The sequence below is a fragment of the Cladophialophora immunda genome (assembly GCF_000835495.1).
Source record: "Cladophialophora immunda strain CBS 83496 unplaced genomic scaffold supercont1.3, whole genome shotgun sequence".
Taxonomy (NCBI): Eukaryota; Fungi; Ascomycota; class Eurotiomycetes; order Chaetothyriales; family Herpotrichiellaceae; genus Cladophialophora; species Cladophialophora immunda.
This window is the reverse complement of record NW_015622543.1, coordinates 152,491-165,645: the sequence shown is the minus strand read 5'-3', so window position 1 is coordinate 165,645 and position 13,155 is coordinate 152,491. Positions and strand designations below refer to the sequence as shown.

General features: G+C 54.5%; 4 protein-coding genes across 7 annotated transcripts; 1 reads left to right on the top strand and 3 right to left on the bottom strand.

Annotated features, from left to right (window-relative positions):
- Window positions 1-520: 520 nt before the first annotated feature.
- Window positions 521-1,698, top strand: PV07_04679 (uncharacterized protein; the record flags this gene model as incomplete). The annotated part of the gene is made up of 2 exons (XM_016391509.1): window positions 521-800; window positions 857-1,698. 2 exons carry the CDS (start codon window positions 521-523, stop codon window positions 1,696-1,698), a joined length of 1,122 nt encoding a protein of 373 aa, XP_016249028.1.
- A 3,981-nt stretch (window positions 1,699-5,679) lies between these two features.
- Window positions 5,680-7,753, bottom strand: PV07_04678 (uncharacterized protein). Its single transcript, XM_016391508.1, has one exon. The coding sequence runs from the start codon at window positions 7,498-7,500 to the stop codon at window positions 5,725-5,727; it is 1,776 nt and encodes a 591-aa protein (XP_016249027.1). The 5' UTR covers window positions 7,501-7,753; the 3' UTR covers window positions 5,680-5,724.
- Window positions 7,754-7,940: 187 nt separating this feature from the next.
- On the bottom strand, window positions 7,941-10,327 carry PV07_04677. 4 transcript variants are annotated; one of them, XM_016391506.1, is made up of 4 exons: window positions 10,166-10,327; window positions 9,612-10,107; window positions 8,949-9,555; window positions 7,941-8,720 (listed from the first exon to the last, which is right to left on the bottom strand). In XM_016391506.1, exons 2-4 carry the CDS (start codon window positions 9,814-9,816, stop codon window positions 8,216-8,218), a joined length of 1,317 nt encoding a protein of 438 aa, XP_016249025.1. In that variant the 5' UTR covers window positions 9,817-10,107; window positions 10,166-10,327; the 3' UTR covers window positions 7,941-8,215. The 4 variants fall into 4 exon arrangements, with proteins under 4 accessions (XP_016249025.1, XP_016249026.1, XP_016249024.1 ...); XM_016391507.1 differs by having other exon boundaries at window positions 10,258-10,327; XM_016391505.1 differs by having other exon boundaries at window positions 9,612-10,327.
- A 73-nt stretch (window positions 10,328-10,400) lies between these two features.
- On the bottom strand, window positions 10,401-13,106 carry PV07_04676 (uncharacterized protein). The gene is made up of 3 exons (XM_016391503.1): window positions 12,347-13,106; window positions 11,516-12,278; window positions 10,401-11,462 (listed from the first exon to the last, which is right to left on the bottom strand). The coding sequence occupies exons 1-3, from the start codon at window positions 12,462-12,464 to the stop codon at window positions 10,613-10,615; spliced, it is 1,731 nt and encodes a 576-aa protein (XP_016249022.1). The 5' UTR covers window positions 12,465-13,106; the 3' UTR covers window positions 10,401-10,612.
- Window positions 13,107-13,155: the final 49 nt, after the last annotated feature.

The window sequence follows — 13,155 nt, the reverse complement described above, 5'->3', positions numbered from 1 at the left end:
TGGTCGAGCAGCTTCCGCACACCTCCCACGCTTCGCTCTAATTACGAGCATACACGGACGAAAGAGGACCTGCCTAATTACCAGTTCCGTCTGCAGACCGACGCGACTATTGTCTCGACCTGAGCTGCTCGGTAGCTCTGAATTGTGCAGGTTCCAAGCTTGAGATGCCTGGGTTCAGGTTGGGTGGCTCAGCCTCACTAACCCTGCTCCGCCTTCCAGTACACAGCCCGCGTGACGCTTTTATACCGAGCAGAGCCCAAGTGGATGGTTGATACAGTTGCTGTGGGTGAGTATTTGCTCGGAACGAGTTCACTGCAGCAGTGGCCCGCGCAGCAGATTTCTCAGATTTACGAGCATTTGCGGTCCACCCCTATTTGCACAATCAAACAACATGCTAACTCCCTCCTCCGCCATAGTACGATGAAGACCTTCTACAGACGGTCAGGCTGTCAGCTCATGCAAAGACTGTCGAGCTCAGCATCGTGAGAAACCTTCCCATCCTCGAGCAACACGACAAAGTATGGCCGAAGATGTCTTCGACGCAACCGATATCATGAAGACCCCGAAGCGCTATTGCCGAACATGCCGGAAAATGCTCTCGACCAGCAGCTTTCCCTCCGAGTACCATCTCTCACTGTCGCCGCACTTTCCCAACCTGCACAAAGGACAACTATTCTTTCATCCAGACATACGGTGTGAGCTTACACCTCTGTGTCCGCTTTGCAGCTTTTTACGGAAGGGGCTCGGAAAGGACTTTGAGCCAGGAACGTGGCCTTACTTCAAGGCTTTTGCTGAACCTGGTAACTCAAATTTTGAATGTTTCATCCCGATTGTGAGTTGCTGAGAACAGGGTTAGGTGATCCGGCGGCGGCGTTTGTGGATCTGAACCCGCCAAACGTAGACAAATCCAGCGCCATGGTTTTCGAAAAGAGTATGTGTTCTCTGACGCACTGCTTGAACAAGCACAAACGGTGTAACTCGGCTGCGGCGACACAGAATCCTCTTCTGCCAACAAGGGTCATTGACGTTGGAGGCAACGATCCTGCCTTAGTCGCAAAGATTCACATCTCTACTGCAGACGAGCGAGGTGCGTACTGCTGTCTAAGCTACTGCTGGGGAGAAGCCAACCAGTATTTGACAACACGCCAAAATCTGGAGTCCACGACGAAGGAAATTCCCAAATCTCAGCTCGCCCAGACAATTTTGGATGCCATGGAGGCTACGCAGCGGCTTGGATTCCGTTTCCTCTGGGTGGACGCTCTTTGCATAATCCAAGACAGTGACGAAGACAAGAGCACTGAGATCAACAAAATGGGTGCGATCTTCAGGAATGCAACCCTCACAATCGCAGCAGCGACGGCCAGGAGTGCGACAGAGGGATTTTTGCGGACACCAAGGAAAGAGCTCAAGTCTTGCGCTGTTCGACTTCGCCTGCCCAACAACCAAATCGGCACTGTCTTCCTTTCATTGAGAGACTACTACTTTTCCAGTGGTAGTAGGACATCTGAGGACAATCCCCTTCAGACAAGAGGGTGGGCGTTACAAGAATTTTTACTTTCCCCGAAACTGCTCATCTTCTTCAACTTGGACGTAGTTTATTGCTGTCAGACCAACAGCAAAACCTACACAGACAGCCACTTCAGCAAAACAGGATTCTACCTGCCCCGCCTTCCGGGCGAATATCTACGGAGTACATGATATTATAACACGGACCGTAAGCGCCTTTGTGGACCCTTTTTTTCCGTCGACCTTTGACCGTATGCTCGCCTGGGGATCCATTCTTCTGGAATACACTAATAGACAACCCACATTCCCAAGCGACAGATTGGCGGGCCTGGTAGGTATCTCTCAAGAATTAGGCCGAATTTGGGGCGACCAATACTTCTATGGCTTCTGGTCGAAGGACTCCATCGGACAGGTGGCATGGAACGCCCACAAAAGGAGCTATCGAATTTCCGGTTTCCCTACCTGGAGCTGGGCATCTGTCGATTCTCCGATAACGTTTGCTTTCATACAAAGGTATGAGTACCAAATTGTGGCTTTCATCGAAAGCACTCCTCTGAAATGTGATGCCGACTCCTCCAAATCCGGACCCATGCTCGCCTTGAGGGGAAAGGTCATGAAGCCCTCGGCAATCTGTTCTACCTCGATTGCGAGCTCGCAGGTAGCGACGACGTTGGTGCTTGACGTTGCGGATGAGGATCCTGACTTGCAAGCTGACGAGAGCGTCTGCTACTTAATGCTAGGATACTCTTACTGGCATCACACCATTGATGCCCTCGCAGAAGGATCTTGCAAACCAATTACCAAAATGAAGTTATGGTTTTTGATTTTTCGAAAAGCCGATGAGGGAGTGTACACTCGCGTTGGAATAGCGACACACGTCTTTGTGGAGAACGTTCTCCTGCGCCGCCAGTCTCAACTGTGCAAAAAGCTCAAAGCTCAGCCTCGTGAGATTATCCGCTTGATATGAGAAGCGATTACTTGGGCTTCGTCCTCGAAGCCTTGAATTTTGACATGCCTCCAAGGATTCTTCACTCGTCCTCATCGTCCTCATCGTCATCAACCGTCCTCCTCAACTTCACCCGCAAATGGCCCTTGGTCACCACCACAAAGTTATCCTTCCACTCCATGTCCTGCTGCGTGGTCTCAAACGCCTCCAGGTCAAACTTCCGAAACACGTACCCCAGGTTGAGGTACAGCTCGGCGTACGCGAGGTTGATGCCGATGCACGATCTCGGTCCCCGCGAGAAGGCAATAAGGCGTGATTCCAGCTGCTGGCTATCCGGGCCCAGCCAGCGTTCCGGGCGAAATTCGTTGGGGGCCGGGAAATACACTGGGTCATAGTGGTAGCAATAGCAGACACTGGTGATTCCAACCTGAAAGGAGGACGGATCGAGAAATTATTAGCAGGGCCCTTGTCAAGCAACAACATGGTTCGAATCGAAGAGGATCTGGATTGTGGATCATGGGTCGGGCTGCTCACTCCTGCAGGAATCTGTTGCTGGCACAATACTGCGCCTCCTTCGGGCACGACTCGTCCCATCCTGCATTTCGGGTTATGTCAATTGGAGCCTCACTCTCGCAGATTGCTTCGGGGCCTCACCTCCCAGGAACTCCCATGCTCATCCTAAGGCTCTCCTTGACCACCGCACGCTATACCGAAGGATCAGCATCAGGACCTCTGGGCTTTGCATTCCCCCCTGGCTTACAAGATAAGGCAGATTCTCAAGCACATTCGAGCTGACCAGCTGCTCGCTATTCGGCTCCCGAATCGCTGCCTTCAGTTCGGCACGCAATTTTTCAAGGCACTTCTTATTGTTGATCAGACCCCAGGTCGCTGTTGTGAGAGCATGCGCGGTCGTGTCGGTTCCAGCGCCGTGAAATGTGAAAGCATCGGCCGTGAGCTGCTTGAGGGTGGGCGTGAATGATCTTTTCTCGCTCGGTTTGGCCCACGCGTCGAACACGGTCGGGATCGAACTTCCCGATCCTCCTTCTTGCATGATTCTCTTCACCTTGATGCCGCATTGCTGAGGATATCAACGTCAGCGAGAGCGAGCACAACCGACAGAGAGTCTTTGAGCCTTACCTCGGTGATCCAGTTCGTCGCCGCCAGCGCCGGCATCAACTTCTCGGTCTGTTCCTTGGTGAGCCTCTGCAGCTGTCGTCCCAACCACCCCATAAAGTTGGGAAAGTACATGTACCACTGCGTGAACTCGAAGAATTCCTCCAGGGCCACCAGGATCGGGGAGCCGAAGCCTTTGGCGTCGAGCAGGTCGAACCCCTTGTCCGCGAACATGTAGCTGGTCACCACGTCGCTGGTCAAGCTGCGGTAACCCCTGCTCAGATCGACGGGCGCCCCGGTCGAGCACGCCGCGTCGAGCACCGAGAGGAATTTTCGGATGCGGTCGTGGATCAGGGGCTCCAGGCGGGTGATGGTCCCTTTGGCGAAGTACGGCTGATAGGCGTCTCGCCACGGTTTGGCGGCTTTGGGGTCGAGGACGTTGAAGAAGCCGTCGGCGGCGTCTTGGTTGTAGTTGTCTCTGTGGCGGGCGTAGCGGGTTCCGATCTTGAAGATCCTGGAGCACGGCATCAGTCGACTTGGGGCACTTATGCCAACGGAAGGGGCCTCTCACTCGTTGTATGCCGCCATGTCGAATATGTGCAGCTGGTTGGGCGTGATTCGCACAATCGGTCCATACCGCTCGTGCAACCCGTGGAACTGCTTGATGTACGACGTCGAAGAGCGCAGGTCATACCACGCTTGATACAGCGAGGTCATGCCCGCCAGCTTGGGGCCGGGGAACTTTGCCAGCGGATGCAATGTGATGCGATAGACGGCGCGGGCCACGATGAATGAAAACAGCAGGGCGACGGCCCAGCCAAGGTATACAGAAACGAGCGCCATCTTGGTGCGATGACTTGAAAGCGACGACGCAAAACTGCCGTGTGTGAGAGTGTGTGTCAGATTGAAGTCTTCTGGGCAGTGTAGCAAAAGGACCAGATGGTCATGACTTTATATAGAAATCCTCCCTCTGTATCCATATGTCCAGCCGGGGCTGGTTCGTTGGGCCATGATTCGTCCGCCCCTCCGCCTGTCTGCCTGCATGCATGTTCGATGATCCTGTGTCCTGAACAGGGCCTTTGCAGATTCGGGCCGGCCACATCTTGCAGGGATGCTGGTGCATAGGCGATCTCGCGCCAACAGTGCGTGGGGACAGAAGTACCAAGCGACAAGGCCGTTGCAGGTACTCCGTACATAGGTGGGCGGCAACAAAGCTGGGTAAGAAGCCGGGAGATTTTAACAGAGTTACAACCCTTAGTCACCGTCGTCACGACCGTGGACCCCCCAACCACAACCTCATTCAGGCGTCCCATTAAGATATTTGCGGTAACAGGTCGCAACGGTCTTTGACGGTGCTTAGAGCGAGGGGAAGGAAAAAGGGAAAGGGGGGGCCTCATGCGTCGTTTCGTGCATCAGGATCTGACACTGTGCATGAACCTACCTAGGCACGGCGCTAGATAGTCTGTAAACGATGCGCGAGATAAGTTACATACCCAGAGTACATACCAAAGACGGCTTGGGGGCGACGAGGTGGCGTTGAGATTCCGACCAGGTGCAATAAACGGGTATTACTCAACGAGGTACACACCCAGATGTACAGACGAGTATACAAAACAGGTTACACAAACAGATACCTAGTGCACGATTAGGCACTACTAGGTACTAATATTACTGGATACTAGGTACAAAGTAGGTAACATATGTGTATTTTATACGGCGAGCCTAACCGCATCCCGGCCGATCGATCGACCGATCGATCAGCGGCTCCGAGTTCCTCTGCTGGATCTGAGACAAAATCTCCTAGATGCCTACCAGGTATCTACTAGGTACGGAGTACCTGCTTTAGGTATACAGGCGGGGACGCGGAGGTCTGGACGAAACGGGAGGTCGATCGGCAGCATGATCGGTGCCCACTTCTGGACTGGAGCGCGAGCGCGAGCGCGAGCCTTGCCAGCGCGGCCACCGGCTTCATAGGTCATAGGTCATAGTTCAATTCCAGCTATGGAGAACGACTAACAACGGGGCTGTGTTGCAGATACATACTTGTAGATCCCGATGGACGGATGAGCGGAGAGGATGTAACGTCAATGTAGGAACAAGTCAGGACTAGAGGAGGAAAGCAAAGAGATCTAATGTTTCTGTCTGGTCTATCAATCATATCATGAGGGCACGTTCGTCCCCTTTTCCTGTCTATCATTAGAGGGTGGGGATATGTCTATCCTGGTCTCCCCCGGCTGGTCGCCCCCGTTTATTGTGACGGTCTGCTCGGCGCCGGCGTCGTCGTCATCGTCAACCGTCGACGGCTGTTTCTGGTGTGGACCACGCTCTTCCTTCTCCTGCATCTCCTGCTGCTTGTCGCCACCGGCTGCACCTTGCGCGGCCTTGGCCTGCTCTCTCTCCTCCGGTCGCTGCAGGCCTCGGTCTTTGATGAAGACACACAGCGCGAGGCAGAGGCCGATCATCGGCGCCGAAACGATGAACACCGTGCGGATGGCGCCCATGTACGCGTCCCGCACGGCATCCTCGTCCGCGCCAGTCAGGGCCGGGAGCGCGAACGTGTCGTGCGCGTAGCTCGCGAGTCGAGGCGGGAGTTTCCTCCGCAGGGAGCTTTGCAGGACCTGTGCAGAGATGGAGAGTCCCACGGCGCCGCCCGAGCTGCGAAGGAAGTTTCGATTTGAGACCACGGCTGCTCGTTGCGCTTTGGAGCAGTGCGCCTGCAGCGCGATCAGGACAGGTTGGAAGATGCAGCCCGCGCCAATGCCGGAGATGGAGAGCATGACGGCAATGGCCGCGGGGGACGTCGTTCGCGTGAAGCTGCAGATCAGTCCCGCCCCGAGCGTCCAAATGACAAAGCCCGTCCAGATCACCACCCCGTACCGCTTGTACCGGGAGATGAAGATGCCGGACAGCGTGCTGACCAGCGATTGTGGGACGTTGATGGCAACCAAGAAAGCGCCCGAGATCGTTGTGTCCCACCCCCGAACGTTTTGGATATACAAGGGAATGTAGTACAGGTTGGAGTAGTAGACCATGCCGAAAAAGAAGTTCTGGGCCAGGATGGCGGCGACGGGGGCATTGGCGTACATGCTCAGGGGCATCATGGGCAGACTGGCCACCTTCCACTCGACGATCAGGAAGGCCACGAAGGACAGGCCGCCGACGACAAACATGGAAATGACCATCGGGGAGGACCACGCAAAGTACGAGCCACCGCCGGAAAGCGGGATCAGGGTCAGCACGATGGCGATGGTGGCAGTGATGATTCCCCCCCAGTCAATGAGCTTGAATTGCTGCCTCGCGTTCCCCTTGGGCATCGTCGAGGGGAGATAGAACCACCCAATGACCCCGGCAATGGCACCACACGGAGCAAGAAACCAGAAGAAGGCTCGCCATGTCTGGTGCAGGGCGAATGCAGCCGAAATCAGCGGACCTACTGCGTTGCCACCACCTATCCCCGCGCCTAAGAACCCCTGCCATCTTCCTCGCTCTTCCAGCGTCACGATGTCCGAGATGATCATCATGGTTAAGGAATTGATCCCGGCGCCTGCAATGCCCCCGAGGGCGCGGAAGAAGTAGAAGCTCGACGCATCCGGGGCGACTCCGCACAGAATGTCGGCCAACACAAGCATCCCTACCGAGAACAAGAACACGGGTTTTCTCCCATAGATGTCGGAGAAGCGGGCGTATATAATCTGGCTAGAAGTGTTGGAGATGAGGGAGGCGGTACCGGCCCATGAGATGGTGTCCGTGGCCTTGAAATCGCGCCCGACCGTCGGGAGGATAGTACCGATGCCATTCTGGTCAGCATAGCAGATGAACAGTGCCGATGCTAGGGAGGAAAAGACGATGAAGAGCTGTCTCGTCCCCAGAAGATTGGTCTGGTCGTGGAGGGCAGACTCGGCGGCGCGTTGGCGGAGGGCCGCAGTTGAGGGCATGTTCGAGGAGAAGCAGGATGGGGGACATGCGTTTGACCGCAAGAGAGAGCGTTAGAGAGCATGTTGAAAACTGCGAGATGCAACGAAGATTTGGGACTTTGGAGGCGCTCAATAGTCGCGTGCCGTGATCCGAGTGTGGAGGGCAAACGACGAATCCATCGCGACGGAGATTCGCCGATGTCGTCAGCGATATCGGCTGCAGCAAGCGACGCGCTTATTTCCAACGAGGCTGGACGCAGTAGCGCGTCGTGGTGAGAGACAGTCTGTTCTCTGAAGGAGAGCAGGTATTCGCTGTGTATTTGTCGTTGATGTAGTGAGGAGGGAAGCCAAGGACCGAGTCTGGGCGAAAAGGCTCGTATCTCGCACTCACAACCAAAGATCGAAACGAGCGAAGCAATCACAGGATGGCCGAATGCACAATGACATCAGTGTTGATGACAGACCAATTGAAGAGAATGGGGATACACGATATTGCTGGGCTAGGGGAGAATACAAGAGAAGAAGGGAGTCAACCCGTGTCGATTGACTTTGTCCTCGCTGGAGCAGCTCGGAGCAGCATGCTTGAACAACACACAGCCATCCGTCCTGGCACCTGTCGCGTCTTCAAGCTGCCCAACAGCACCACTAGAGACCAAGGAATCTACTGGGCCATGTTGGGAACATCAATAGACAGCATCGTGACCACCTGTTGGTTTCCCCCCGAGTAAACACTTGGTCACTTGAACTGGGCATCCAGCTCTTCCTCCATGGCAAGTTCCATCGCCCGGAAGATCGCAGCCTCTTCATCCTCATCCTCACCCAATGCCGTGTTTTCTCCATCTTTGGCACCCTTGGACCCTTCAGCCTTTTCATTATCAAGCCCTCTCCCGCTGATCGCCCCCTGTACGGCCAGACGGTCCGCGGCGATATTGCCCGGATTGTCCGTGTGACCCTTGACCCATACAAAATATGTGAGCTTGCCGAGGTGCTCCCTCTCTTCAATCCTCTCTCGGATGTCCATCACCAGGTCCTTGTTCTCCACAGGCTTCCCCTTGGTGTTGACCCAGCCGTTCTTCTTCCAGTTTCGGTACCAGTTCGTCACACAATCAATGGAATACTTGCTATCAGTGTAGATGGTGACTTCTCGGTGCCGGGGAGCAATGTCCAATGCTCGTAAGATAGCAGTCAACTCGGCCCGTTGGTTGGTCTGCTTGCTGCCTTTCAGTGCCTCGGAGACATTTCTATAACGCCAATTCGTTAGCCTTTCTTTTTCTTGGTCCGTTGCATCGTCATCCTCGTCGCCTGCCTGCGGTCTCTTGGCTGATTCCTCGCCAGAGCCGTGCTGACGAGCTGCCCAGTCCATGGTATAAACAAGTTGTGGTTTTTTGGACGGAACGTAACGGTTGGGTTTGGACTTGGACCTGGACTTTGGCTTGGGCTTGGGTTTGGAAGATGGAGAGTTGGCATACTTGGGGTCCTGAGGTCCAAAAAACACTCCCACTCCTGCCCTGGCTCCTGCTTGACCATTTTTCAGGCTTGACCCGTCCGTGTAGATGCGAAGCATGCCCGGGGACTCCTTTTGTCGGGTCATCATTTTGGTTCTGCTCTTCTCTTCCTCAGTACGATTTACGATGCTGCCGTCGGCGTCCAACTTGACATTTGGATCATACCCGTCCTCAGCGCCAGGTGGCAGAGGACCCCGACCGACTGCGTAAGGTTTTCCATCCTTGTCTGTCGGGGAATATGTTCCGTTGACTTGCAACCCGGGTGCCGAACTGCGGACTATCAAGCGACGTATCTCCTCCTCTGGGGTGACGCTGTGCGCGGATTCAGCGCCATTGGCCTTCCGCCCCGCGGCCACAAACGCTTCTGCCTCTGCACGGGTGCTGAATTTCTTGTGTTTGGGTTTCCTGATGCCCCGGATCTGAGCTTGAGCTTGTATCCAATCGGTGTACACCCCCGGGACCCGTCCACTCTGGACGGCGTAGAATTTTTGCTCGCCGGAGTTGTTGGTGTTTGAGAGCGTTTTGCCGTCCATGAAAGCTTGGGCCTCGTGGAGAGATTGGAAGGCTTTGACTGCGACCGTGTCAATACACAATGAAACCTTTTGCAAAGCAGTCGATCCCACATACACACAGCACCCTTGTGTCCCTTCACTTGACCCAGACACTCCGTCCATGTGTCGTAGATGCCAGGCGTCTTCCCTTGCCTCACGGCGTAGAACTTCCGCTCGGCTGTTCTTTTTCTTTTGACTCCAGCCGCGGCATTCTGGCTGATTAAGTTCGGGCTGGAACGTGAGGCGTCAGTGGCTTGAGAAGGAAGAGAAGGCTGCGCCATGAGGATGCGATGGTGAGAGAGGAGTAGGACACGATTGCGCAGCCAAAACCGAGGCAGATTGACCTATTTATCAAAGAAAGAGGCACAAAATCGGGTCAAGGTGGAATGTCAAACACGAACACCACGCATCTGGATCGGTTTCCAAGGCGCACTCGACTCGGGGTGAACAGCTGCCAGTGAATCCCGTTCTTCCCTTGCAAAGAAGAGTGCAATGTTTTGGAACGATGAAAAGACCTGGTTTCTGAGAGTGCAGAGAGGAGTCGGAGACGAGGATACGGTGAGAAACTGCGCCTTGTATGAAGTTAGCCAGGCAGTTGGTACCAAGAACCGGGGGGGAGGGGAGGAGGACAACGGTAAGGGGGCCACTGGGTTCTGGTGCTGTCTTCTTCCTTGCAGGGCGGGGGGTACAAGGAGGGAGGATTGGTTGTGACATGCACAGACCTGGTTTCTTCAATCAAATGAGAGCAGGGCGCGTGAGGCGTGTGGCTCGACCATTGAGGGTCGGGTTGCAAGCACCCGGCAAGGGGGGAGGGAGGTGGAGATGGAGTTTCAAGGTGGGAGGGGGGGAAAGGGGGGGTGCGCAGTCGGGAGGTGGGCATCTCATTCTTCCGCCCAATGACTCCTTGAGCAAGCAACGAGTTCTATTGAGCACCCTCCTTGACAACGAATGTTGGGACGGCTATTCCGACAGTTCTATTTTCCTCATTTGGTACAGTTGCCCTCCAAAACTGCAACAAGGAGCGCCTTTCCAGAACGCCACAGGAGATCATAGTCTTAACAGGCCTTGCTCTTTGATTCAGTCCTGCTTCACCTCCTCTCCTGTTTTCATTTCTCCAGCAGGCTTCGACTCCGCTAGCTCTCTTCCGCCGTTCTCAACCCGCTCTCCGGCATCTGCTCGCTGTCCCAAAGTCGTCGCCACAATCACGGGGGACCCTCCGCTTGGTGTATCTTCAATAATGCGGACCGGTCGAGCGGGCTCCTGGGCACTCTCCAGGTCCATGGTGGTCGATCTTGTCGTATTTCCTTGCCCGATCATAAAAGCTGCGGGACTTGGGCGGCGAGACCTGTCCCTGTGGCCATTGCCTTTCCTATACCGCAGTTGACTCGTCGATCTGCGATGAGGCGACGGTCCCATGTGGATATCTGGTTCGTCGTCCTCCCTCTCGCTGCTGAGAGCCTGAGACATGGTCCGTGGAAGATGATAGCCCAACTTGCCCAGGGGAATCGAAAGACCGTGAACGACAATACTGCAGATAGCCAAAAACCAAATCACCACCCTCATGACTTCTTCGAGCCGTACTGCATCCTCACGCACCCTCCCGTCAACCGTGACCTGCCGTAGAAAATCAATGCTGACATAGAGATAGAATATGGCCGACACCCCGATGGGGCCGAAGAAGCCCACGAATGCAGCCTGCTGGAATTCCTCGATCTGGTGGATCTTTTTGTGCATGGCAAATACAACGGGGACTCGGCGGAAGAGCAGAATCAAAATTCCTAATGGGATTAGTCGATAGATCGGAATGACATGGTTATCTCGAAATGATGCCCAGGGGCAGATGGCGCCGAACCAGAGGAAGACCGAGATGTTAAGTAACATGTCAATCGTCGGTTGAAGAGAGTCGTCTTGAGTTTCGAGCCGGAACCTGCTGAGACTTAATGAAAGGAATTTGAGGGTTTCTGTGGGTGAGAAACTCACCAGTCGTCCCAGGTAAACACATTCCCAGCAATAAAGCAAGCCAGGACATCATCCGAACCAACCATCCCACAAGTGCCGGTAATGAAGAGCGCAAGCGTGATGGCAAAGACAAGGAAACTCTCGCGGTCTACAAACTTCCTCTCCTCGGAAAAGTGCAAGAGTTCCTTTGCAAGCCAGCCCACGACAGCGCCATAAACCACGCTCAACAAAATTGTGTATCCCCACGTCTCGCCGAACCAGTATCCCATAGCTTTAGCTGCTCCGCCGGGTTGGCCTGCGCCTCCATGTTCGGTATACTTAATCAAATAGAGCGCCAGGAATAAGAAGGGGTATCCCAGGCCGTCGTTGGCGCCTGACTCTGCAATGATGATCTTCTGTAATGGTTTGGGAATGTTCTTGTCCGCAAACTTGCCCTTGACGATAGAGTTGGACAGCACGGGATCGGTCGGGGTGACACATGCTCCGATGGCAAGGGCATGAAGGAAACTCAGGTGCGGGACCATCGCCCACACAAGGAGACTGGCACACATCCACATGCCACACATTCCGGGCCCGAGGAGCAATGCCAGAGGCTTCCATTCCGTGTAGAGGTACCTGCTCGGTAGCTGGACGCCGGCAAGCACCAGTTGAACGCCTAGCACGAGACGGGTGAAATAGAGGGTGATATAATCGAGGTTGTCTTCGGAGCCCGCGGCGTACTCGAGAGGTTTAATCAAGTCGGTGGCATTAGGAGAGAAGATGATGCCAGCCACGAGAGAAATCACTGTGTGTATGTCAGCCTTTGGTCAAATGCAGGGAGCCGCTGGCCCAGCTGCGGGTCTCTTGACATACGTGCTTCGGAAAGATAGAAGCGCTCCTTGAACAAGTAACTAACAAGGCCAAAGACGGTGATGAATCCTCCGAGGACGGCACACACAATATTGAAGTTGGAGAGGGACAAGGTCGGCATGACTGTGCGAGGAATGGCCCTCCCCAAACCACCACGATCGCAACACGATATGACTTTTTGTGTAGTTCTCCCCTCACGTTCTCGAGTTGATCTTCCCTCTTCTGCAAAGAGCCACAGCAGGACCGTATCGACTTAGTCAGGCGATGTTGCAGGATCCAGAGATTGTGGTGGACGATGAGTGAGCCTTCACACCCGAGACAAGCCGGATGCGCTCAGTCAACGCTGCCCGAGAGGACAACGTCTGTTCCTTTGGACAGCTGGTCGTAAAATGTATAATGGTGTCTTAGTGGACGATCCACGGACAGCCACCTCCTCACCCAGTGTTATTGGACCATTAGTCTCATGGTCCGATGAAGGATACACGTGGTGGAAAATGGGCGGCGTCTCATACGGGCGACAGAAGTCACCATGGAACCCGTCTGGTGTCAAAAGGAGAAAAGAGCAAGAGAAGGGAAGTCAATCGAATTGGCCTGGATGGTGTTGACTTTCCGAGACAAGCTTCGACAGCGAGCGTCTTAATATATGGCACGGTGTCACGTCCTTTCTCCGGCAACTGATGGGAGAGAATTGGATGGTGGGTCGGATCAACGGCAAGACACGCAGACAGAGTTTTTTCCTCACCTTCATAAGCTCTTATCAGCCATGATGGGTTGATTGCGAGTCTATCTCCGAGCCTTACAAGACTGCTATC

Bases quoted from the DNA above. Each gene is read 5' to 3' on its own strand.
- PV07_04678 (XM_016391508.1), bottom strand. From the start codon at position 7,500: ATGCCCTCAACTGCGGCCCTCCGCCAACGCGCCGCCGAGTCTGCCCTC.
- PV07_04677 (XM_016391504.1), bottom strand. From the start codon at position 9,816: ATGGCGCAGCCTTCTCTTCCTTCTCAAGCCACTGACGCCTCACGTTCC. The intron at 9,556-9,611 runs GTATGTGGGATC...ACACGGTCGCAG, and splicing joins GGGACACAAGGGTGCTGTGT to TCAAAGCCTTCCAATCTCTC.
- PV07_04676 (XM_016391503.1), bottom strand. From the start codon at position 12,464: ATGCCGACCTTGTCCCTCTCCAACTTCAATATTGTGTGTGCCGTCCTC. The intron at 12,279-12,346 runs GTATGTCAAGAG...ACATACACACAG, and splicing joins CTTCTATCTTTCCGAAGCAC to TGATTTCTCTCGTGGCTGGC. The intron at 11,463-11,515 runs GTGAGTTTCTCA...AAGTCTCAGCAG, and splicing joins GTGTTTACCTGGGACGACTG to GTTCCGGCTCGAAACTCAAG.